Source organism: Loxodonta africana, chromosome 14, assembly GCF_030014295.1.
Source record: "Loxodonta africana isolate mLoxAfr1 chromosome 14, mLoxAfr1.hap2, whole genome shotgun sequence".
NCBI classification, from domain to species: Eukaryota; Metazoa; Chordata; class Mammalia; order Proboscidea; family Elephantidae; genus Loxodonta; species Loxodonta africana.
Window position 1 is genome coordinate 70,053,475 of NC_087355.1, and position 20,516 is coordinate 70,073,990.

The 20,516-nt window shown below is 40.2% G+C and overlaps 1 protein-coding gene across 1 annotated transcript in view; it reads left to right on the top strand.

Moving 5' to 3' along the window:
• DEPTOR (DEP domain containing MTOR interacting protein) overlaps positions 1 to 8,353 on the top strand; it is a 142,872-nt gene extending 134,519 nt beyond the window's left edge. The window contains exon 9 of the mRNA XM_003408166.4: positions 1,928 to 8,353. Within this exon, the coding sequence (XP_003408214.3) occupies positions 1,928 to 2,056 (129 nt within the window). The 3' untranslated portion in view covers positions 2,057 to 8,353. The remainder of the gene's footprint in view (positions 1 to 1,927) is intronic.
• The last annotated feature ends 12,163 nt before the right edge of the window (positions 8,354 to 20,516 follow it).

Here is a 20,516-nt window from a genome sequence, read left to right on the forward strand (position 1 = left end):
TATATAGTCTTTTTTTTTTTTTTTTTTGGTGGCAGCAAAATGAAAAGTACCCAGCCTCTGATACCACCCCCAACATCAAGAGAAGGACTTCCATTTAGGGCAGTAGCTGTGGGTCATTACCAGACCCATCATGACACATCCAGAGTGGTATTATTATTGAATGATGCTGTTTATTGTCTTGTTTTTAATTATCTATCCTTCCACAGCCTTAACTAACACTCACTTAGTTTAAAAGTCGACCTTTGTGTCAAATGTTGTATGAGACCACTATTATAAGAACTCAAGAAAAGGTTTAAACACAGAAGAAAACATTCTTTGATGGTTATGAGGATGGAGAGGGAAGGAGAGGGGAATTCACTAACTAGATAGTAGGCAAGAATTATCTTAGGTGAAAGGAAGGACAACGTACAATACAGAGGAACTCAGCACAACTGAACTAAACTAAAAGCTAAGAAGTTTTCTGAATACAACCAAACACTTTGAGGGACAGAGTAGCAGGGGCAGGGGTCTGGGGACCATGGTTTCAGGGGACATCTAGGTCAATTGGCATAACAAAGTTTGTTAAGAAAATGTTCTGCATCCCGCTTTGGTGAGTGGCATCTGGGGTCTAAAAAGCTAGGAAACAGCTATCTAAGATGCATCAATTGGTCCCAACCACCTGCAGCAAAGGAGAATGAAGAATATCAAATACACAAGGAAAATAATAGCCCAAGAGACAAAAGGGCCAAATTAACCAGAGACTTCATCAGCCTGAGACCAGAAGAGCTAGATGGTGCCCAGCTACCACCAGCGACTACCCTGACAGGGAACACAGCAGAGTCCCTCACGGAGCAGGAGAAAAGTGTGGTGAGAACTCAAATTCACATAAAAAGACCAGACTTAATGGTCTGACTGAGACTAGAGAAACCCCCAAGGACATGGCCCCTGAACTCTCTGTTAACCCAGAACTAAAACTATTTCCAAAGCGAACTCTTGGGTCAAAGATTAGACTGGACTATAAAACATAAAATAATACTCATGAAGAGCGTGCTCCTTAGTTCAAGTAGATACATGACACTAAATGGCCAGCTCCTGTCCGGAGGTGGGATGAGAAGGCAGAAAGGGATAGGAGCTGGTTGAATGGACGTGGAAACCTGGGGTGGAAAGGGAGAGTATGCTGTCACATTATAGGGATTGCAACTAGGGTCACATAACAATGTGTGTATAAATTTTTTATGAGGAATTAACTTGAACTGTAAACTTTCACCTAAAGTACAATTTAAAAAAAAAAAAAGTTGACCTTTCTTGGCCTCATCTATAAGGGTGGGAAATAAGGAAATGTGTAGAATTTATCATCTCACCAGAACACTTTGGAAGAGTGAAAGGAGGCACTATTAATAACCATGTAGGAACAATAGACATACATGAGCACTGTCCTGGGAACATGGAACTTTACATTGCCATAGGGTCTTTCTATATACTGAGTCCGTATGAATAATAACAGCCATAAACACTGTGACTACGGGAATTGAATTGACTACTCCATATGTTCAAAGCACTGTAGTAGAAGCTTTGTGTACTTTACCTCAGTTGATTCTTATAACAATCTTATAAGGTAGGTATGTATATTATTATTATCTCTATTTTAGAGATGAAGGAAATAAAGCTCAGAAATTTAAATACCTAGATTAAGCTAGTAAGTTTCTGAGTAGGATTTGAACATAATTCTGAATGTCACTAAAACAGATGCTTTTTCCATTATATTATATTGCTTTCCAGAAAAAGCATAGTGTCTTGGGAATGACTGAATTGGAATTGTCAGCTGGGTACAGTTGGTTATTTTAAGAATGAAGTAACCCTTTAGAGCCATGTAGTATCTTCTATAAAGGAAGGTCTGTGAAAAACTGTGAGCTGTAATAGATGTTCTTTCTCTCTGTCTTTGCTTTAGGTCTGTCAGTTTGTCGTGTCTGTAAATGGGCTCAATGTGCTGCACGTAGACTACCGGACAGTGAGCAATCTGATTCTGACAGGCCCCCGGACAATTGTCATGGAAGTCATGGAGGAACTAGAATGCTGAGCAGGCAGACCTCCACCCAGCCATTTCGCGTCCTGTGGGTGTCCAAAGCCAGAACAAGACAGAGTGGTGCAATAACAAGACTTCTGTGCAGTGCATGGCTTTGGACAGACGGATCTTTTCTTCGTACATACTCATCTTAATTTGAGTTTTATATACTGTTCGATTTGTGGAAGAATCGGGTAACGTCTTAAGAAATATTACGTCAGTGTAGAAAATACTGGGGAAACAGAATTTTACTACATGATATAATTGCCTTACTAGATTTTTATTTGTAGTTCTCATTCATTGTTTTTTTTTTATCTTAATTAGTTGGCAGAACATTGTTGAAAGCCTGTTTTAGCCAAAACAACAACATGCTAAAATCTTCTTCATGGGAGTCGATACAGTAGTTTTTAGAGACTCTAAATAGGTGCTCTCACCAAAATTTGCATGAAATAATAGAGGATCTAGATTTTACCTAGCTTGAAATTAAAGCAACATCCAAGCGTGGTTAACTAGCATTTTGAAGAAAGTGCAAGTACTTAAAAGCCATCAAAAAATGTTTTTTTTTAATCCTGCTTTTAGTAGCAACTTTGAACTTAACATATATTTTCAATTAGACATTTGTTTAAAAAACAAAGCAAAACAAAGAACTCTTGTGATGGAGGTGGAGGTGGATAGGGGGATACTACCTAAAATTGTGTGGCCCCATTGTCTTTTTCTGAGCCTTTTCGTCTATAAATCAGCAACAGCAGCTTTCTAAAATTAATCCTGAATGTGTTGAATGTCAAAACAGAAACATAGAGCTCAAAAATCAAGCCTTCTGGCAAGACTTCACTAGAAGATGTCCCTTTAAGTGATGTATTCTGGAATTTGGCTCATATGTGATAAAATCTTGAGCTCTAAATTACCTTCTTGGCCTGAATTTCTCTTAGCTTTCTAGTGTCACAGGTTCTAACAACATGACACGCTGCTTGTTTGGGGGAATTATTTTTCACCAAAATCACCAGATTGTGTTGTAGCTTTTCAGCTCCCTTGTATATATGCATGTTTCCTTTTTTTTTTGATCTAGAAAAGAGTTAATTTTGGGGCTTGGTGTGTAGAGGAAATTCCTCAAAGTGCCAAATTAGGGAATCAGAATGCTAAATTCTTCTTAATTTCATATAATGAATTTTGAACGACCAGGTTACTTTCTTACCACACATTTACAGAATAAAATATGAATATTGTAGTTCAGTCATTTCTTTGTGATTGATGATCAAAATGTATTGGTACAAGTGGGATAGACCATGCTAATGACTGTGTGTGTGTGTGTGTGTGTGTGTATAATTCAACTTTTCTGATCTGTAGTTTTAGCCAGAGAATAGGATTGTAAAGTAATGTAGAATGTCTGACGTTAATCTGTTGATCTAAATTGGAGAAATATTATCATCTCAATGGATATGTGCATTTATACTCTGTGCCGGGCTCTCTCCTATGGCATTTAACATATATCATTTCCTTTACTCCTCATCACAACCCTGCAAGGTAGGTATTACCACCCTCATTTTTCAGATGTGGGAACTAAGTCTGAGCAAAATTTAAAATGTTCTTAGTTCACATAGTTGCAAGGATTACTAAATGATATAGCCTGGATTCCAGCACACAGGTCTGTTTAATGTAAACAAAGCCCATGCTTTTTGTTCCCTCCTCCCCCACTACCACTATTTAGGGAACCTGTGAGGTCAATGGAAACCCTCGTGGCATACTGGTTAAGTGCTACGGCTGCTAACCAAAGGGTCAGCAGTTCAAATCCGCCAGATGCTCCTTGGAAACTGTATGGGGCAGTTCTACTCTGTCCTTCCTATAGGGTCGCTATGAGTCGGAATCAACTCGACGGCACTGGGTTTGGTTGTTTTTGGTGAGGTCAATACTGTCATTATCTCCATTAACTCGTAAAGAAGTTAGTCATGTGCCCAAGGCTACACAGCTAGTAAGTTGAAGACTTTCCCACTCTGCTTTAAAACTTTTTGTAACATCTTTAAAAGATGAGTCTTAAATACTTTCTGTCCCCAGGTGTTCACTAATTTACAAGAGGAGGAGGAACTCCTTTCAGGAAGTAGCATCTACTTCCCTGTCACTGCTACTTTTTTCTCACATCCTAATGTCTATTAAGGAGTCCCTGGGTGGCCCCGGCTAATGGGCTTGGCTGTTAACCAAAAGGATGGAGGTTCCAGTCTACCCAGAAGCACTTGGACCAAAGTCCTGGTGATCTACTTCTGAAAAATCAGCCATTGAAAACACTGTGGAGCACAGTTCTACTCTGACACACATGGGGTGTCCGTGAGTTGGAGTTGACTCAATAGCAGTTGGTTTAATTTTGCCATTGGTAATGTTCATTATCTTGGACCCTGGCAGAATATCATTCCCTACAGCCATCCTGAGTACCAGGGAAGCTTCTCTCTTTATCTACTCCATACAACTTCCTGCCCTATGAAGTTAATTTGAATCAGAGGGTTTCCTCGATGTCTTTGGTCAAATGCGTTACACTAAGTGAAAGAGAGAGAAACCATTTCCTACTTTGGTTCCCATCAACCCCAGTTTAAAGTCCAAATACTGTAGAATAGTACCTAAGGCCAAAAGAGACTTAGTTAACCTTCCTGTTCTCTCCTGACCGCCTCACACTGTAGTTATAGTGAATGTTCCCAATCTCCTAGGGGTCCCATCTTGCTCCCTCTGGTCTTTGCACATAGTGTCTCCTCTCTGGGATATTCTTCCTTCTCCCTCTTTGCCTGGAAAATTCTTTCTTCTTATTATCTCCCCTTAGATATTATCTCCTCTGAGAGGCCTTTGCCAGCTCCCACTTCTGGGTACATGCCCCTTCTCTGTGTTCCTATGGACTCTTAAGACCACCCCCCCCCCACCATTATAGCACTGATGACATTTGCTTTGAAATTGCCCTATAACCTGTTTGTCTCCCTAACTGTATTCTAAGCATCATCAGAAAATGGACTAAAGGATATCCCCTTTGCCTAGCACAGTTTCAACACAATATGTCAGATATCCGTTACTGACTAATAAACCAAAACCAAACCCATTGCTGTTCAGTCGATTCCAAATCCTAGCTACCCTATAGGACAGAGTAGAACTGCCCCATAGGGTTCCTAAGGCTGTAAATCTTTACGGAAGCAGAGTGCCTCATCTTTCTCCCGCAAAGTGACTGGTAGGTTTGAACTGCCAATTTTTTGGGTTAACAGCCAAGCACTTTAACCACTGCACCACCAGGTCTCCCTGCCTAATAAACCACTCCCAAAATGTGGCTTATAACAGCACCATTTGTTTGCTCATGATTCAGTGGGTTGGCAGTTTGGGCAGAGCCCCACTGGGATGATCTGCCACTGCACCACGTAGCGTTGGTTGGGTTCATGCATACATTTGTGGTCAGTCAGTCAGGTGGTTGTCTCGGGGCTGTTGGCCAAGGTGCCTCAGTACCACTCCTGGTGGCCTTTTTCCATAGCTAGCTCAGGCTTCCTCATTAGGTGACTGAGATTGTAGAGGTCGAGAGTAGAAGCTGCAAGGCCTTTTGTGGACTTGCTTAGAAGTCACAGAGTATTGCTCCCATAGCATTTTGTTGGCCAACGCAAGTCACAAGGCTGAGTCCAGAATCAGAAGGTAGGTATTTATACTCCACCTTTTGATGGGGAAAAAAAAAAAATGGGAAGAGCTGCAAAAAACCTGTGGCCATTTTTAATCCATCAAGAGTAGATGCTCACTATTTGTTGAATAAAGGACCAAAAAGTTACGTAGTTATTGAAAGATTTCAGCAATCCAGGTGCAAATTCCTGCCCAACCAATGGGTAGTAGTATACTATGAAGTTGTGAATAAAGCCCAGTGCCTAATGAAAACTTAAGAATTGGAAAGATCCTAAAATGATAGTGCCACTCTGGGCCATGGAGAGCACAGTTTAGCCTTTTCATTTTACTAATGAGGAAGCTTAGATATGGAATGGTCAGGTGACATGCCTAACCTCGTATAGCTTGTTGGGGCCAGAGCCTGGGCCAAATGCCAGCCTCCTTCCTACCTTCCAGCCCTGTGGCTTTTACAGTATAGCCTTCTGCAGTTGAGGCAATGCAGTGAAAATAGGCCTTTGGCTTTGGGGTATGCATAAAATGAAAGTGGTATCATATGTTTATGAAGGTAAGGTTATACATTTTAATTGACTCAGGCCGTGGGTTATTAAATTTTATCATAAAAATATTTTGTGTTATATTCTGACCTGCTTTAAAATTTTAGAACCCTATTTCTATTCTTAAATGTAACACCAAGAGTTATCCTCAGTTAACGATAAGCAGTGTTTCTAAGAAATTTTATTTCATATATATGCATGTGTCTGTGTTTCTAACCTTCAAATAGGCAGTGTATTGTGTCTCAGGCTTCAGTTACTGAGAACCTTAAATGGCTTTCTCTGCTTCCTTAAAAAATGCTTTTATTGTTTATGTGTTTGTATGATGCGTTTATGTGTTTGTGAAGTAGTTTTGTTTCTACGTTAGCACAGTACGTGCTATCAGTGCAAATTTGAAAGTCATGTTTGTTAATTCTGTTGTAGAAAGACGAATGAATTGCCTTTAGGTTTGATGCTATTGTCTGATATTTACTTATCAACCTCTGTTGAATAATTATATAAACTGGTAAGGGGATTAGTTGAGAAACAGCTAGTAACGTAGATACTCATTTTGAGTATGTTGGATATGATCAACTTCACACCATCTTATGACAGGAGGATGGTAGAAATTGTTTTTTAAAATCACTGTTTTTAGATCAAGTTGGAATCTTACTCGTTCTTTCAAATATGTTGTGAAAATATGGTTTTCAAGACTCATTTAAAACTGATGTTATCAACTATTCTTTCCTGTTGAGTATTAATCCTGTTTTATTTTGATTATAAATGGTTAGAGTATATTGATGTCATTGACCATGATTTTGCTCATTTAAGGCAGAATTTCAGGTGTAATATATTCTTCCTCAGTTTGATACTCAAAAGGACAAATCTGTAGTGTACCAAAATGAAATTTATCGTCCAAATTAGCTTATGGTGTTGTCAAATGCATTAATATATGTACTTAATGTGTTTATTTTAAAATTAGGTTGAGATTTATCTGTTTCCTTTATTAAAATCTGTAGCCTGATATTGAAATTTCTAGTATGAAAATAAATAAGGAGTATAGCATAAAATAAATGTTAATTTAAAAAAACAATTACTTCAGGGTTTCAGCTTTTCCTGTTTTTAGGACAAAGTAGCCATTTTTTTATCCTAAGAAAGGGTTTCATTATAGGGATGATCTACCACTGATCCATCAGAGAAAACACGTGGGACTCATGTCTAATTCTCTAATGTAACCAAAAGTGACATTTGTAAAGCTGCTTAATGATGGTGTTTTCTGAAGCTCTTTTGCCTGGGGAAGAAAAAGGAATTAAAAAGCTTCTTCTGTACTGTGTTTGATTCAGAATCATTTTACCCCTACATAGCTCAGTATTACTGGGTGTTATGGAATATACTGTCTGGAAAAATACCATGTGGTTGTTCACTACTTTGGGAGAATGTTACATTTTTCAGACTTTAAACCAGTTAGGAAATCAGTTTCATAATTCTATGTGTGGGGAAGGGGGACAGTGTAAAATAAGAGAATGAATGTTTATTCAGCCTACTCTTAATATTAACCTGGAGAGCTTTGTTTTCTTCTCATTCATTCATTCATTCACTCAAGAAACTTTATGGAGGACTTGTTTTTTTTGTTTTTTTTTTTTGCTGGTTGCTGTATACAGGTAGCAGGAATATGAAAATCGGTAGATATGCCCCTAGCTCCAGCTCATCCTTTATGAGTTTCCTTTGGACCTGTCTCCTAGAAGGCTTCTGTCCATGGGGAGGGAGAAAAATGAAATCATGGTGTTGAACAAGATAGTGTAATGCTAGAAACCACCATCAAACCCAAGAACCCAGAACACAGTAACTTACATTTCACTTTCCCTTGCCCTTTCACAATGGTGAGTGTTGAGTTTGCCAATTCTTGCTTTGTTGTTGTTCTTAATAATTGTTTAGTTTTAAATTTTTATGAGTTTTATTAAAAGAGCATCATCGTGTAATCTTTGGGACTTGCTTGTTTTCCTTCAGGACTGATTGATCAAAATTTTTAGGTGTAGTTGTAATTCGCACATTTTTTCATAGCTTTATAAACTTCCAAGCCGTAAATCATTTATCTGTTTTCCTGTCAATGAGCATTTAGATTGTTTCTGTTACTGTTATAAGTGAGGCTACTATGGACGTTCCTATACCATCTCCTGTGTACCAGTAAAGGAGTTTCTCATAGGTATCTACTTAGGAGAAGAATTGCTAAGTCATAGGAAATGTAAACGCTCAACTTTACAAGATCACATCTGCAGAATAAAATTAAAAGTAGTCATCTTACGGTGATTTCAAGGGGTCTCTGTTACCCAGAAAGCCTTTTGGGTCTCTGTTACCCAAAAACCTGTCGCCATCTAACTGATTCCAACTCATAGCGACTCTATAGGACATTATAGAACTGCCCCACAGGGTTTCCAAGGAGCACGTGGCGGATTCAAACTGCCGACCTCTTGGTTAGCAGCCATAGCACTTAACCACTGCACCACCAGGGTTTCCTCTGTTCCCCAGGGACCCTAAAATATAACAGTGAAAGCCTGAGCCAGAACTGTAAAACCGTTAACTTGTTTTTTCACTAGGAATTGCTAATCTACAGCAGTGTTAACTTGTCTCTTCCTTCTTAAAGAGTGTGCTCAGTAACAAACCTATTACCTTGAATTTAATGAAAAAGGCTGTGTGCTCCCCCAAACTCAACTACAAAGAATCATGGTTACAATCATGTAAATAGCCATATTTTCCAGGAGACATTTTTTAAATGCTAAATTGATAATTGTTAAGTATTTTGTCACCATGGAAACTTGTATTCATTAAGCAAAAAAAAAAATATGTTTTTCTCTGTAAAATCCCCAGTCACTAGGAGCATTTCCTTCTTGCCAGAAAGAATCATTGCCCAATTTGAAAATTAGAGCAATCAAATATTGTTATTCTCTTGAATTAATGCAAGATTTTATTTTTAATACATCTAGCTAGTTTCCAGAGTAGTTAAACCACTGTATACCTCTCATCAGAAATAGAAGTGAGTATATGTTGATCAATATCTTCCCCAACACTTGATATTCTGAAACTGTAATTATTGTCAAATAAATGTCTGTTTGGTCAGTGATACTGAGGGTTCTAAGATGCTGCAACGTCATAAAATTTAAATCACAGAAATTCTAAGAATTAGTTTGCCATCTGAACTCACTACATCAATGTCTTCATAATGCCGAGGATGTTGCAAAACTCTTTATCCTACAGCAGCTCTGTGACTCAGGCAAGGATTATTGGGAGTCAGTATAACATATTTAAGAACATTCAGCCAATAATTTATTGAGCTCCAAATGATTTATGAGCCTGACATTGTTTGGCAAACAGCAGTACATTAGGCAGGTCCCTGTCCTTATGAGGTTTACATATTCTTGGGAGAGACTGACAATAAATAAATTATATAAAAGTTAATTTTAGGTAGGGATAAGAACTAAGAAATGAATTAAACAAGATGGAGTGATGGAGGACAACAGGAATGTCATCACTGTGGTCAATGAGACAGGGCCGCCATGATGCACAATTCCAATGGGGTACCATTGGCATTACAGCCTATGTGAACAGCATCCCCTGGAGTTGTGTAATGAGACAGCTCTGAGCAAAAGCCTCTCTGCAAACCTGATGTTTGAGTTAACGCCTAAAGGATGGGAATCAGCCAGTCTTACAGAAATATGGGATAAGAGTTTGTAGGCTGAGGAAACGGCAAGTCCAAAGAAACAGAGTCTAGAAAAGTCATAATGGTTTTGAGGCTTGATAACTTTCTTTTATGGGCCTCCAGAGCATACAGACCCAGGTTCAAATTCCACTCCACCACTTAGGAACTCATCCTCTCCAGGAACTGGTTTTCTTATCTGTAAAATGGCAGTAACCCTATTTGGCTGTGAGGATAAAATGAAAGAATGCATATAAAATGCTTATCAGTGTGACCCATAGTAAGTGCTATGGATTGATTTGTGTACCCACAAAAGATACGTTGAAGTCCTAACCTCTGCGCCTGTGAATATGACCTTCTTTGGAAATAAGATCTTTCTTTGAAGATGTTAACAGTTAACAAAGCTATGTCAGAGCAGGGTGGGTCCTGATCCCATATGTGTGGTGTCTTATAAAAGGTGAGGACAGAACAGAGTTGTGTAGGGAGAAGATACCACATGAAGATACATCTGCAAGCCAAGAAACGCCTGGGGCTTCCAGAAGCTGGAAGAGACAGGGAAGGATCTTCCTCCTAGAGTGGACAGACCATGGCCCTACTGATACCCTGAATTCAGACTCAGCCTCCAGAACTTGAGATAATAAATTTCTGTTCTTTAAAACCATCCACTTTGTTATGGCAACTATAGGAAACTAAGACGATAATTAAAAATTGATTTTATACTCACTAAACGAAAGAAAAAATAGATTGAGAATTTGCGATTTGCTCCCAAATTCACACCAACTGATACAGAGCTGGGACTGGAAGCCCGGCTCTTGGTGATAAAGATATATTCGTATAGACAAATGTAATGGTTGTATGCATTAGTGTGGGTCTTTTAAGATGACAGACAATTAACATGGTATATAAAAAAAAAAATTTTTTTTTTTTTTTAGTGATAACAATAGGCACATATATATATGTATAAGAAGTTCTTTTCCTGAGTTTACCTTAATGGAGACCTCACTCCATCTGCCTTTTGGGGGCCATTTCCTAAGTTCAGAGGTTTAGGAGATTCTTAATAGAATTTTGTAAAGAAAACCACAAGCCTGTCCTTTTGTTAGCATGAGCTTTCTGCAGTCAGCAGGGTGGAGGCACAGGCTGCTTCTTGCCCTGTACATTTGACAAATGTCCTAAGCAAAATAAGGGAGTGTCCTGTCAAGAACTTGGCTGAAGTGTCTCATTTTCTTGGTTCTGGGGTATAACAACTTTCTTTTTTCTTTGTGTGTCATTCTGCCTATGTGACTTTCTCTCTTTGCCTTCTAGGTCTCCGTAACGTATTCGAAATGCCCTTTGCTCCTTTGGGGTTAAATATTAAACACATTTTCACTTAAAGTCTGAAATGCCTGGGTCCACAAAAGCCAATTCATAATATCACATTTATGAAGCTGGATAGGACAGTGAGCAGGCTAAAGGAAAGATGAGAGACACTTGTTTTGTTAGATCGACTTTGAAAATGTACGTGTGTCACCAAAACTCTGAAATGAGCCCAGATTTAAAAGATCCAGATGTTTCTACCACTGTCACTGTCAAAGGCGCAGAAGCAGAATACTTCCTCTTACTCTTGACCCTCAGAAACCCGAAGGCCACGTGACATGGGAGCATTAAGGTCAGTTAAATATTAAGCAGAGAGCCTCTCAGGTCGGTATTTCATAGCAGAAAGGAGGGAGACAAGTACAAAGACCTCTAAGGAAGATGGGAGTCAGGTACGTCAGACAAGCCAGTCTACGTTTGAGAAAGAACCTGTTTTTTCAGGGTTTTTTTTCAGCCAGCGTAAGCTGAAGAACGGAGTCTGGTGCTTTCCATGCTTGAAATGGAATGGAGAAGGTAGGATACCATCTGACTTCATTAAAGTGCTTATTGTCTTCCCATTGCAAGCACGCAATAAGCCCTCGCTCATTTCTTCACTACTTACCTGTCCGTCTTTCTTGCTTTCCCTCTTGCTTACAAGAGCCAGGGCACTGGTACTCAGCACACTCCCAGCTTGTTACATAAATAGAAAAAAAAGTATGGAATCATGGAGCTTTTTTCCCCCCTTCAAATTTTATTTATTTTGTTGTTAATAATAAAAACCAAACCCATTGCCATTGAGTCTATTCGGACTCATAGCGACCCTATTAGACAGTATAGAACTGCCCCATAAAGTTCCAAGGAACAGCTGGTGGATTTGAACTGCTAACCTTTTGGTTAGCAGCCAAACTCTTAACCACTGTAGCACCAGGGCTCCATGTTGAGAATATACACAGGAAAACATACTCCAATTCAACAGTTTCTGCATGTACAGTTCAGTGACATGGATTATATTCTTCGAATTGTGCAACCAATTTCACCCTCCTTCTCTGAGTTGTTCTTCCTCATGAACATAAACTCGCTGCCCTCTAAGGTTCCAACTAATCTTTTGAGATGCTATTGTCAATTTGATCCCATATAAAAAAAGAAAACCCATTGCCGTTGAGTCAATTCCTACTCATTCCTACTCATAGATCTGCTCAAGGTAGATCTCTTTTACTGGTTAAGCTAAACTGTTGTTTGGTTTTAAGATGACTTCAGGGAATATTTGTGGTTTAAAGTTTAAAGATTCAGGGCAATAGTTTCAGGGGTTCATCCACCTCCATGGCTCCAGAAAGTCTGAAGTCCATGAAAATTTGAAATCCTATTCTGCATTTCCCCCCTTTAATCAGGAACTTTTTTTTTTTTACTCTAGAAGAGATCTTGGAAACTTGCTGGTTGACTCAGTTACTTTACAGATGGAAAAACATTAAACATTTATAGAAAAATTAATAATCGCTAATTTTTACTGCACTCTACATATATGTCAGAATGGCTAGGTGATGCAAATGGTTACTGAGTTCAGACGCTAACAGAAAGGTTAGAGGTTAAAGTCTAACCGGTCACGCTTTGGAAGAAAGTCCTGGCAATCTACCTTCAAAAAATCAGTCCTTGAAAATCCTACTCTGACACACATGGGGTCACCATGAGTTGGGATTGACTCGACAGCAACTAAATTTTTTTGGTTTTGGATTTTAATGTATCTCAGCTACTCTGCTAAATACTTGTTATGGATTATCTCATTTATAAGTTTTAGTAAAATCCCCATTTTATAGCAAGGAACCCAAGCTCTTTTGGAAGGTTAAGTCAATGGTACAAGGTCACATACCAGCCAAATGGCGGGGCCAAGGTGAGAATGCAGTCACTCTGACTACCGAGGGTACCTTGCCCCCCGTGGTCATCCAGTTTGCCCAAGGGCACAAGGTCACACATGTACATGTCAGAAAAGGGTCTACAGCAGGGACTTGCTCCTTAAGAGCACCTACTTTGTTGCTGTTGGGGAACTCACCCAGCCTCCCGAGCATGGAAAGCACGTGGTCCAGGGCTCATTCCTCTTCCCTGGTGGCTTCCGTTATGTCCTTGCCTCCCTCTCTCAGACATTAAAGAGCCCACTTGCTCTATTCTGTCTTAGTATCACTGCTTATTATTTGGTTCACTCTCAGGGTTTCCCTTTCTATAAAACTGGTAGTGTAGTGCTTATTTATCAAGTTTCCTTTTTAGCTGCTATTCTGGAAGCAAACACTCAGACCCTTTGTTTTCATGTATGCATTGCATTTCATTCAACGCATGATAATATTGTTGGGTGCTGTGGAGTTGACTCTGACTCCTAGCGACCCCACATGACAGAGTTGAGCTGCCCCATAGAGTTTTCTTGGCCGTAATCTTTATGAAAGGAGATGGCCAGGCCTTCCTCCTGTGAAGCATCTGGAAGGGTTTGAACTGCCAACCTTTTGGTCAGCAGCTGAGCACTTAACCGTTGGGCCACCTATTTGCCAGACCCCTTTGCTATGATAAGTATTAAATTCTAATCACTATTGGGGCAACCAAAAGTAACTTGGCAAGTCTGGGAGCTAGAGGATAGGAACTACATCTCAGTGAGTCCTTATATTCCCAGGGCTACTATGAGTCGGAATCGACTCGACGGCAATGGGAATAAGGTACCTGGCACAAAGTAGCTCCCCAATCAATTAATGTTTATTAAATGGAAGAATGTGTTTGTAAAAATCTCCTGAAAATTGTAATGTGATGGTCTCTTTTCTTTCCTGAAGTATAAGTGGGCCTAGAATAGAAATGTCCTGTGCCTCTTTTCCTGACTCCTTTCTTACCAAAAAACCAAATCCGTTGCCATCGGGTCTTTTATGATTCACAGCGACCCTTTATGTAGCACAGAGCAGAGCTGCCCCATATTCCTTTCTTAGATGGCCTATAAAATACACTTCACCTTCCCCTTCATTCATTCCTGAAAGCAGACTTGTGTATCTTCTCGCTCCTCCTTAAGACACCAGCAAGGCCGGACTGACAGCTGGTGGAGCACAGAAAACCTTCATTCTGGGATCTGTCCTGGAGCTTAGAGCAATGATGAAGAAGAGGCAAACTTATTCTTTTAGAACAATAATTTAGGGTCACAGATCCACCACAAAAGAAATCAAGGCAGCCTCCCCTCCCTCCCATTCCAGGCGGCTAACAACTTTCTCAATGATAATAGTGATAGTTGTTGAATACCCATTATGGGCCATGCACATGCTAAGTGTTTTATTTACTCCATATACATTGTCCCACGTAACCACTTTTAAAAAAAAAAAAAATTGTGCTTTAGGTGAAAGTTTACAGCTCAAGTTAATTTTTCATACAAATATATATATATATACACACACATATTGTTTTGTGACACTTGCTGCAATCCCTATAATGTGACAGCACACTCCCCCTTTCCACCCTGGGTTTCTTGTGTCCATTTCAACCAGTTCCTCTCTGTTCCTGCCTTCTCATTCCATCTCTGGACAGGAGCCACCCATTTGGTCTCTTGTATCTGCTTGAACTAAGAAGCACACTCTTCATGAGTATTATTTTGTGCTTTATAGTCCAGTCTAATCTTTGTCTGAAGAGTGGGCTCCGGGAATCCGTGTAACCACTTTCTAGTGCATCTCACAATGTCTCATCAACTCCCTCTTAAATTTGATTTTCTGCCTCTCTCCAATGTCCAGCATGCAAAACAACTGGATCATACGGCCAGGGCCCTTTGGTATAGCTGGATCTTGCTTGCATGCATGCGTAGGTGTTTACACACACACACACACATAAACACATTTGAGGGGGGAAAAATATCTTCATTTTCATACAGGCTGTGAGAGTTGCTGCTGCCTTTTACTTCCTGACAAATTCATGCTTCGATTTGTTGGTGCTTTTCTTATATGAATTAGAAGTCAAAAAGAGTGTGCTGGAATTTTCTCTTAGAAATGGGAACATGCTATTCAACTCTCTCTAACATCCTAGCTAAGTTACTGATGACCGAGGTTTATCAGGAGGCTTAACAATCAAGGCCTGATTAGTAGCCAGAACAATAAAAAGCCAAATGGCTGTGTGTATTTGTGGTTGCTTAACACAGTGAATTTTTTTTTTTTTTTTAACACAGTGAGCATATTTGTTAGGGGGCTCCCTGCCTGCAGCTCCCTGCTGTATGAAGGGGTAGTGGAATGCACACGTCACCTTTCAGCCATGGTGGGGAGCAACCATCTAAAGTGACCTCTCCTTACTCCTTGGAAATGGGCTCTGTTTGCCTCAATTACATTTTGGATGACTTTGGATGATGTAAACCTCTTAATATAAAAAGAATAAGTCCAGAAACAAAGCAGGCATTGGTTTGTTCGGCAAGTCTGGTGGGGTCAGACAATCAGAGGGTCTGTAAGGGCTGGGACCACCCCTTCCATGAACAGACACTTCTCTCTTCTGCCTGCTGGCATCTTCCCCCACTCCTAACCCCTGCCATCCTGAAGGGAATTCTGCAAAAAATGAAAACTGTGCTTCCCATTCTATAATCTCCTTTGTGGTGGAAAGGATTCTTTTCAGTTAGTGTCTAGTCTCCAGACTAAGTTAAAGCAAAGCTTCCCCTTTTTAAATTCTTGCTGTGAGTTGGACTGCAAGGCTGTTTCCTTTTGATCTTTTGCCTTTGTTCTCCTTGGCCACCAACTGACTTTGCCTCTCTCTTACCCTTTCCTTCCCCATTTTGACTTAAAATCTGTTATTTCTCCTTATCAGTACCTAGCAGCCTCTTCCAGCATTTGCTGAAAGATGAGTCCTGTGTCTGGGGTGCCATCTGGAAAGGGGGGAGCATAAGAGTACCTGTAGGTGTAAAACTGTGTCATGGAAGAAGCCCTGGGGAATCTGCAGGGAGAGGCTTCATCTGTTGGTGGGTCCATGTAGGAAGACAAACAGGAAACAGAGTCAAAGGTCAGCACCTAGGTAACAGAAAGATATATCAGGAGGCAAGTCCAGGTGGTACAGCAGGACTGGAAATAGGAGACAGAGACAAAGGTTAGAAGCTAGGCCAGACACAAAATGCATCAGGAGGCGGTGAAAGCCAGGAGGGGCCACAGGAACTTTTGTTATGAGCAGTATCACCCAGAATTTCTTTCTATTCCATACCAGCTGGGAGATGTCTTTGTGAATCAATTCCAGTTAAAATTAAATTGCAGAACCCAAACAGACATATCTTTATTCCCTTATAATTATCTGTTATATATTAACTCTATTTTTACAGTTGTTTTGCCTTATCATTGAGGACCTGTAGCAGACTCATCCTGGTATTCTTCACAATTCCTAGCACATAACTCCATAACAAAATGATTCATCTTCAAAGATAAGAATTATAGACAATACTGAAAATGGTAAACCAGGACAGAATGATTGAGAATGATGACACATTGTGAAAAATGAAACCAGTATCACTGAATAATTTGTGTAGAAATTGTTAAATGGGAACCTAACTTGCTGTGTAAATTTTCACATTAAACACAATAAAAAAAAAAAAAATTAAAGACAATGAACATGGTATACAAGTTCATCTTTGCATTCTTGCTTTCAGTTTTTTTCGATATACACCCAGGATTGTGATTTCTAGGTCATATGGTAGCTCTATGTTTAACTTTTTCAAAAACCACCATGCTGTTTTCCACAATGGATGCGCCATTTTGCATTCCCACCAACAGTGGGTCAGGGTTCCAATTTCTCCACTATTTACAATACCCAAAAGGCAGAAACAACCTAAATGTCCATCAACAGATGAATGGAAAAGCAAAATATGGTATATACATATAATGGAAATTAATCAATGAAGACAAATGAAGTCCTGATATATATTACAACATGGATGAACCTTGGAAACATTACACTGAGTGAGATAAGTCAGCCACAAAAGGGTAATTATTATATGATCCCACTTATTTGAAATATCTAGCATAGGCAAATGTACAGAGACCAAATGTATATTTGTGGTACAAGAGGGAGAGGGAAAGGAGGAGTTATTGATTAGGGGGTACTGAGTTTCTCTTAGTGATGGTAGAATAATTTGGAGATGGATAGTCATGCTGGTTTTGTAACATGATGAATATAATCAAAGTTTCTGAAAATACGTGTAAAAAATGTTGAATTGGCAAATGTTTTGTTACATATATTTTTACCAAAATAGAAAAAGAAAAGTCAGTGCCAGAGTGGCATTCTAATACCCTAACTTGGGCAGTTGCCCTCTGGAACATTCAGGGCAGATTATCTAATAGGCATGGTAAACCCATGGGAAATTGTTCACTACAGATTAGTAAGTAAGCACAGGTAAGCCTGTGCTTACCACACCTATTGGATAATCTACCTCTGAAAACATAAAATGCACAAAATCTAAATGGATAATTATTGGCACCAGCCATTTTCACGTTTAGATTGCTTAATCCTTATAACAACTCCTAAGGTTTTTGTGAGGATTAAATTAAATGAGATAACCCATGTAAGAAGCTTACCAAATGATTGGCATATAATAAGTGTATAATAAATATCATTATACTTATAAGTGTATACTGTCATTAGTTTTATTTTTAGCACACACCAGCTGTAAACTGTGATTGTGACAGACTGACTGGATACTCTCTCACCGTATGGAATCCTGTTTCCTCTTCCTGGGCACATAGGAAGTCTACAATTCCTACTCACCTTGCATCTGGGTAGGACAATAAGGCTCAGTTCTGGCCAATGGTATGTGGGTGGTAGTGATCTACACCACTTCCAAGGCTGGCTATAACATAGCCTGTGAAATCTTACTCTCCCTTTCTCGCCCACACAAGTGCTTAGAAGTGAAGGATTCTGTGATAGAGATGCCGTATGACAGAAGGGGTCTGGATCCTTGAGTCATCCATGGAGAGCGACTTGACTTACATCAAACTATGATGTGGGCAAAAAGCAAACTTTTATTTTGTTAAATCACTGAAAGGTAGGGGTTTATTAGCATAAACCCATTTCCATTGAATCAATTCTGACTCACAGTTACCCTATAAAACAGAGTAGAGCTGCTCCGTAGGGTTTCCAAGGAGCGGCTGGTGGATTCAAACTTCTGACTTTTTGGTTAGCAGCTGTAGTTCTTAACCATTATGAACCTAAAACACCATTCCCGTTGCTGTTAATTTGAACACATAATGACCCTATAGGGCAGAGCAGAACTGCCCCGTAGGGTTTCCAAGGCTGTGATCTTTATGGAAGCAGATTGCCTCATCTTTTGTCTGCAGAGTGGCTGGTGGGTTCAAACCACAGACCTTTCCGTTAGCAGCCAAGTGCTTAACTGCTGCACCACCAGGGCTCCTTGGAGATGAGCCTACCCTGACTAAGTCTGATGGAATTTGTGGGCTGGCTAACATTTGGTGAAGTAGTAGAGGGAAACTCAAGGTCAGGACAAGGTGGCTGAGTAAGCATGGAAGGGCCCAAGGTGTCAGTTCCGCAGAGCAAATGGAGACGAACAAGGAGAAATGGAATCAAGTATCTAACAAAGTTTAAGGAAGTGGAAGCAATCGGATTCAGGAGTGATTCCACGGAAAGACTTCCTGAGGAATTTGGAAGAGAGTGGTACATCAGTCAACATTTTTTGGTTGCAAGTGACAGAAAACCAGTTTCAAGTATTTGAGGGATAAAAACCAGACTTTGTTACTTTTTTAATCACATTGCAATAGGAACAATGATTACATAATTAACTATCCACCTGCAACACTTCTGAGACTAGAAGGTGGAGCCGTCAATGATCAAGCTGGGATAACAGGTGTAAACTGGGACTGCCTTAGGCAGATCGGGATGTCCAGTCAGCCTAGTGTTAGGAGGTCAGAATCAATAAAACCAAGGACTAAAGCCTGCCAGAAACCTCTCTCTGTGTATCTATTGCCTTTCTTGTATGGGCTTTATTCACCTAAGCCTACCTAGCAGGAGACACAGCTGTCAGAAGCTCCAGTTTCTAATTCTTACAGTTTACCAAGCAGAAAGTAAAGGATACTTTTTCACCTGCTTCATGGTGAAATATCCTGCCCAAGGATTCCAAGTATGCTGGCCTAGGTCACATGACCATCCCTGGACCAATCTCTGTGGCTGAAGGGATGGATCTCTACCTTTGGTTCACTTTGGGTCATATGCCTTTCCTGTATCAAGTGCAGAAAACCCTGGTGGCGTAGGGGTTAAGTGCTACAGCTGCTAACCAAGAGGTCGGCAGTTCAAATCCGCCAGGTGCTCCTTGGAAACTCTATGGGGCAGCTCTACTCTATACTATAGGGTCACTATGAGTCAGAATCAACTTGACGACAGTGGGTTTTTGGGGGTGGGTATCAAGCCATAGGAATACTATAAGTCAACAGTCCTGATAGTTTGAGGCAGCATTTTCCCGAAGGGAAGGGCTATGCTGGAGAAAAAATATAAGGCCTTTTATAGAGTGCCTGCTGCCAAGTCCAATGTCAGTGTGGGAACTGTAGATGCTATATAACATACAACTGTCAGAATGCCAGAGCTACCTGGGAAAAGGGGTTAACCATGAACCCTGCAACTCTGGGAACACATCTACAATCCACTTTAACCAAGAGTCACAGGGCAGCTCTATCCCTAAATAGTCTAATATATAATAGTCTGTTAGAGACATGAGACTCCCCAGGGCGCAGTGTTCCCATGAGTCACTGTTGTTTGTGGTCCCCACGTACAGGAGAACAAAAAGGTGCCCAGTCTTGCTCCATCTTCGTGATCATTGGTATGGTCAAGTCCATTGTTGTAGCCACTGTGTATTTTGAGTGCCTTCCAATTTAGGGGGCTCATCTTCCAGCACAATATAGGACAACATTCAGTTGTGACCCATAGAGATTTCATTGGCTGATTTTTGGAAGTAGATCACCAGTCCTTTCTTCCTGCTCTCTTAAGTCTGAAAGCTCTGCTGAAACCTGTCCACCTTGGGTGACCCTGCTGATATTTGAAATAGTAGCAGTGGCATAACTTTCAGCATCATAGCAACATGCAAGACACCACAGTATGACAAACTGACAGACGGGTGGTGGTGTGAGCCACTGGCACCTCTCAAGTGAGATGACAGTGGAAGTGGTGATGTAGGGAGAAGGATTGAGCTGGATTCTGTGAGTCTTTTCTCATTGTCTTTGCCCTCAAAAGCCATTGGCAGAACTGTAAGGACACTGGCTACCTTGAGATTTAAGTGGGGAAACTGGGGAACAGAAAGGAAAACAAGCGCTCTATAGAAAAGGGTTGAGAAAGAGGATTGATAGAGAAA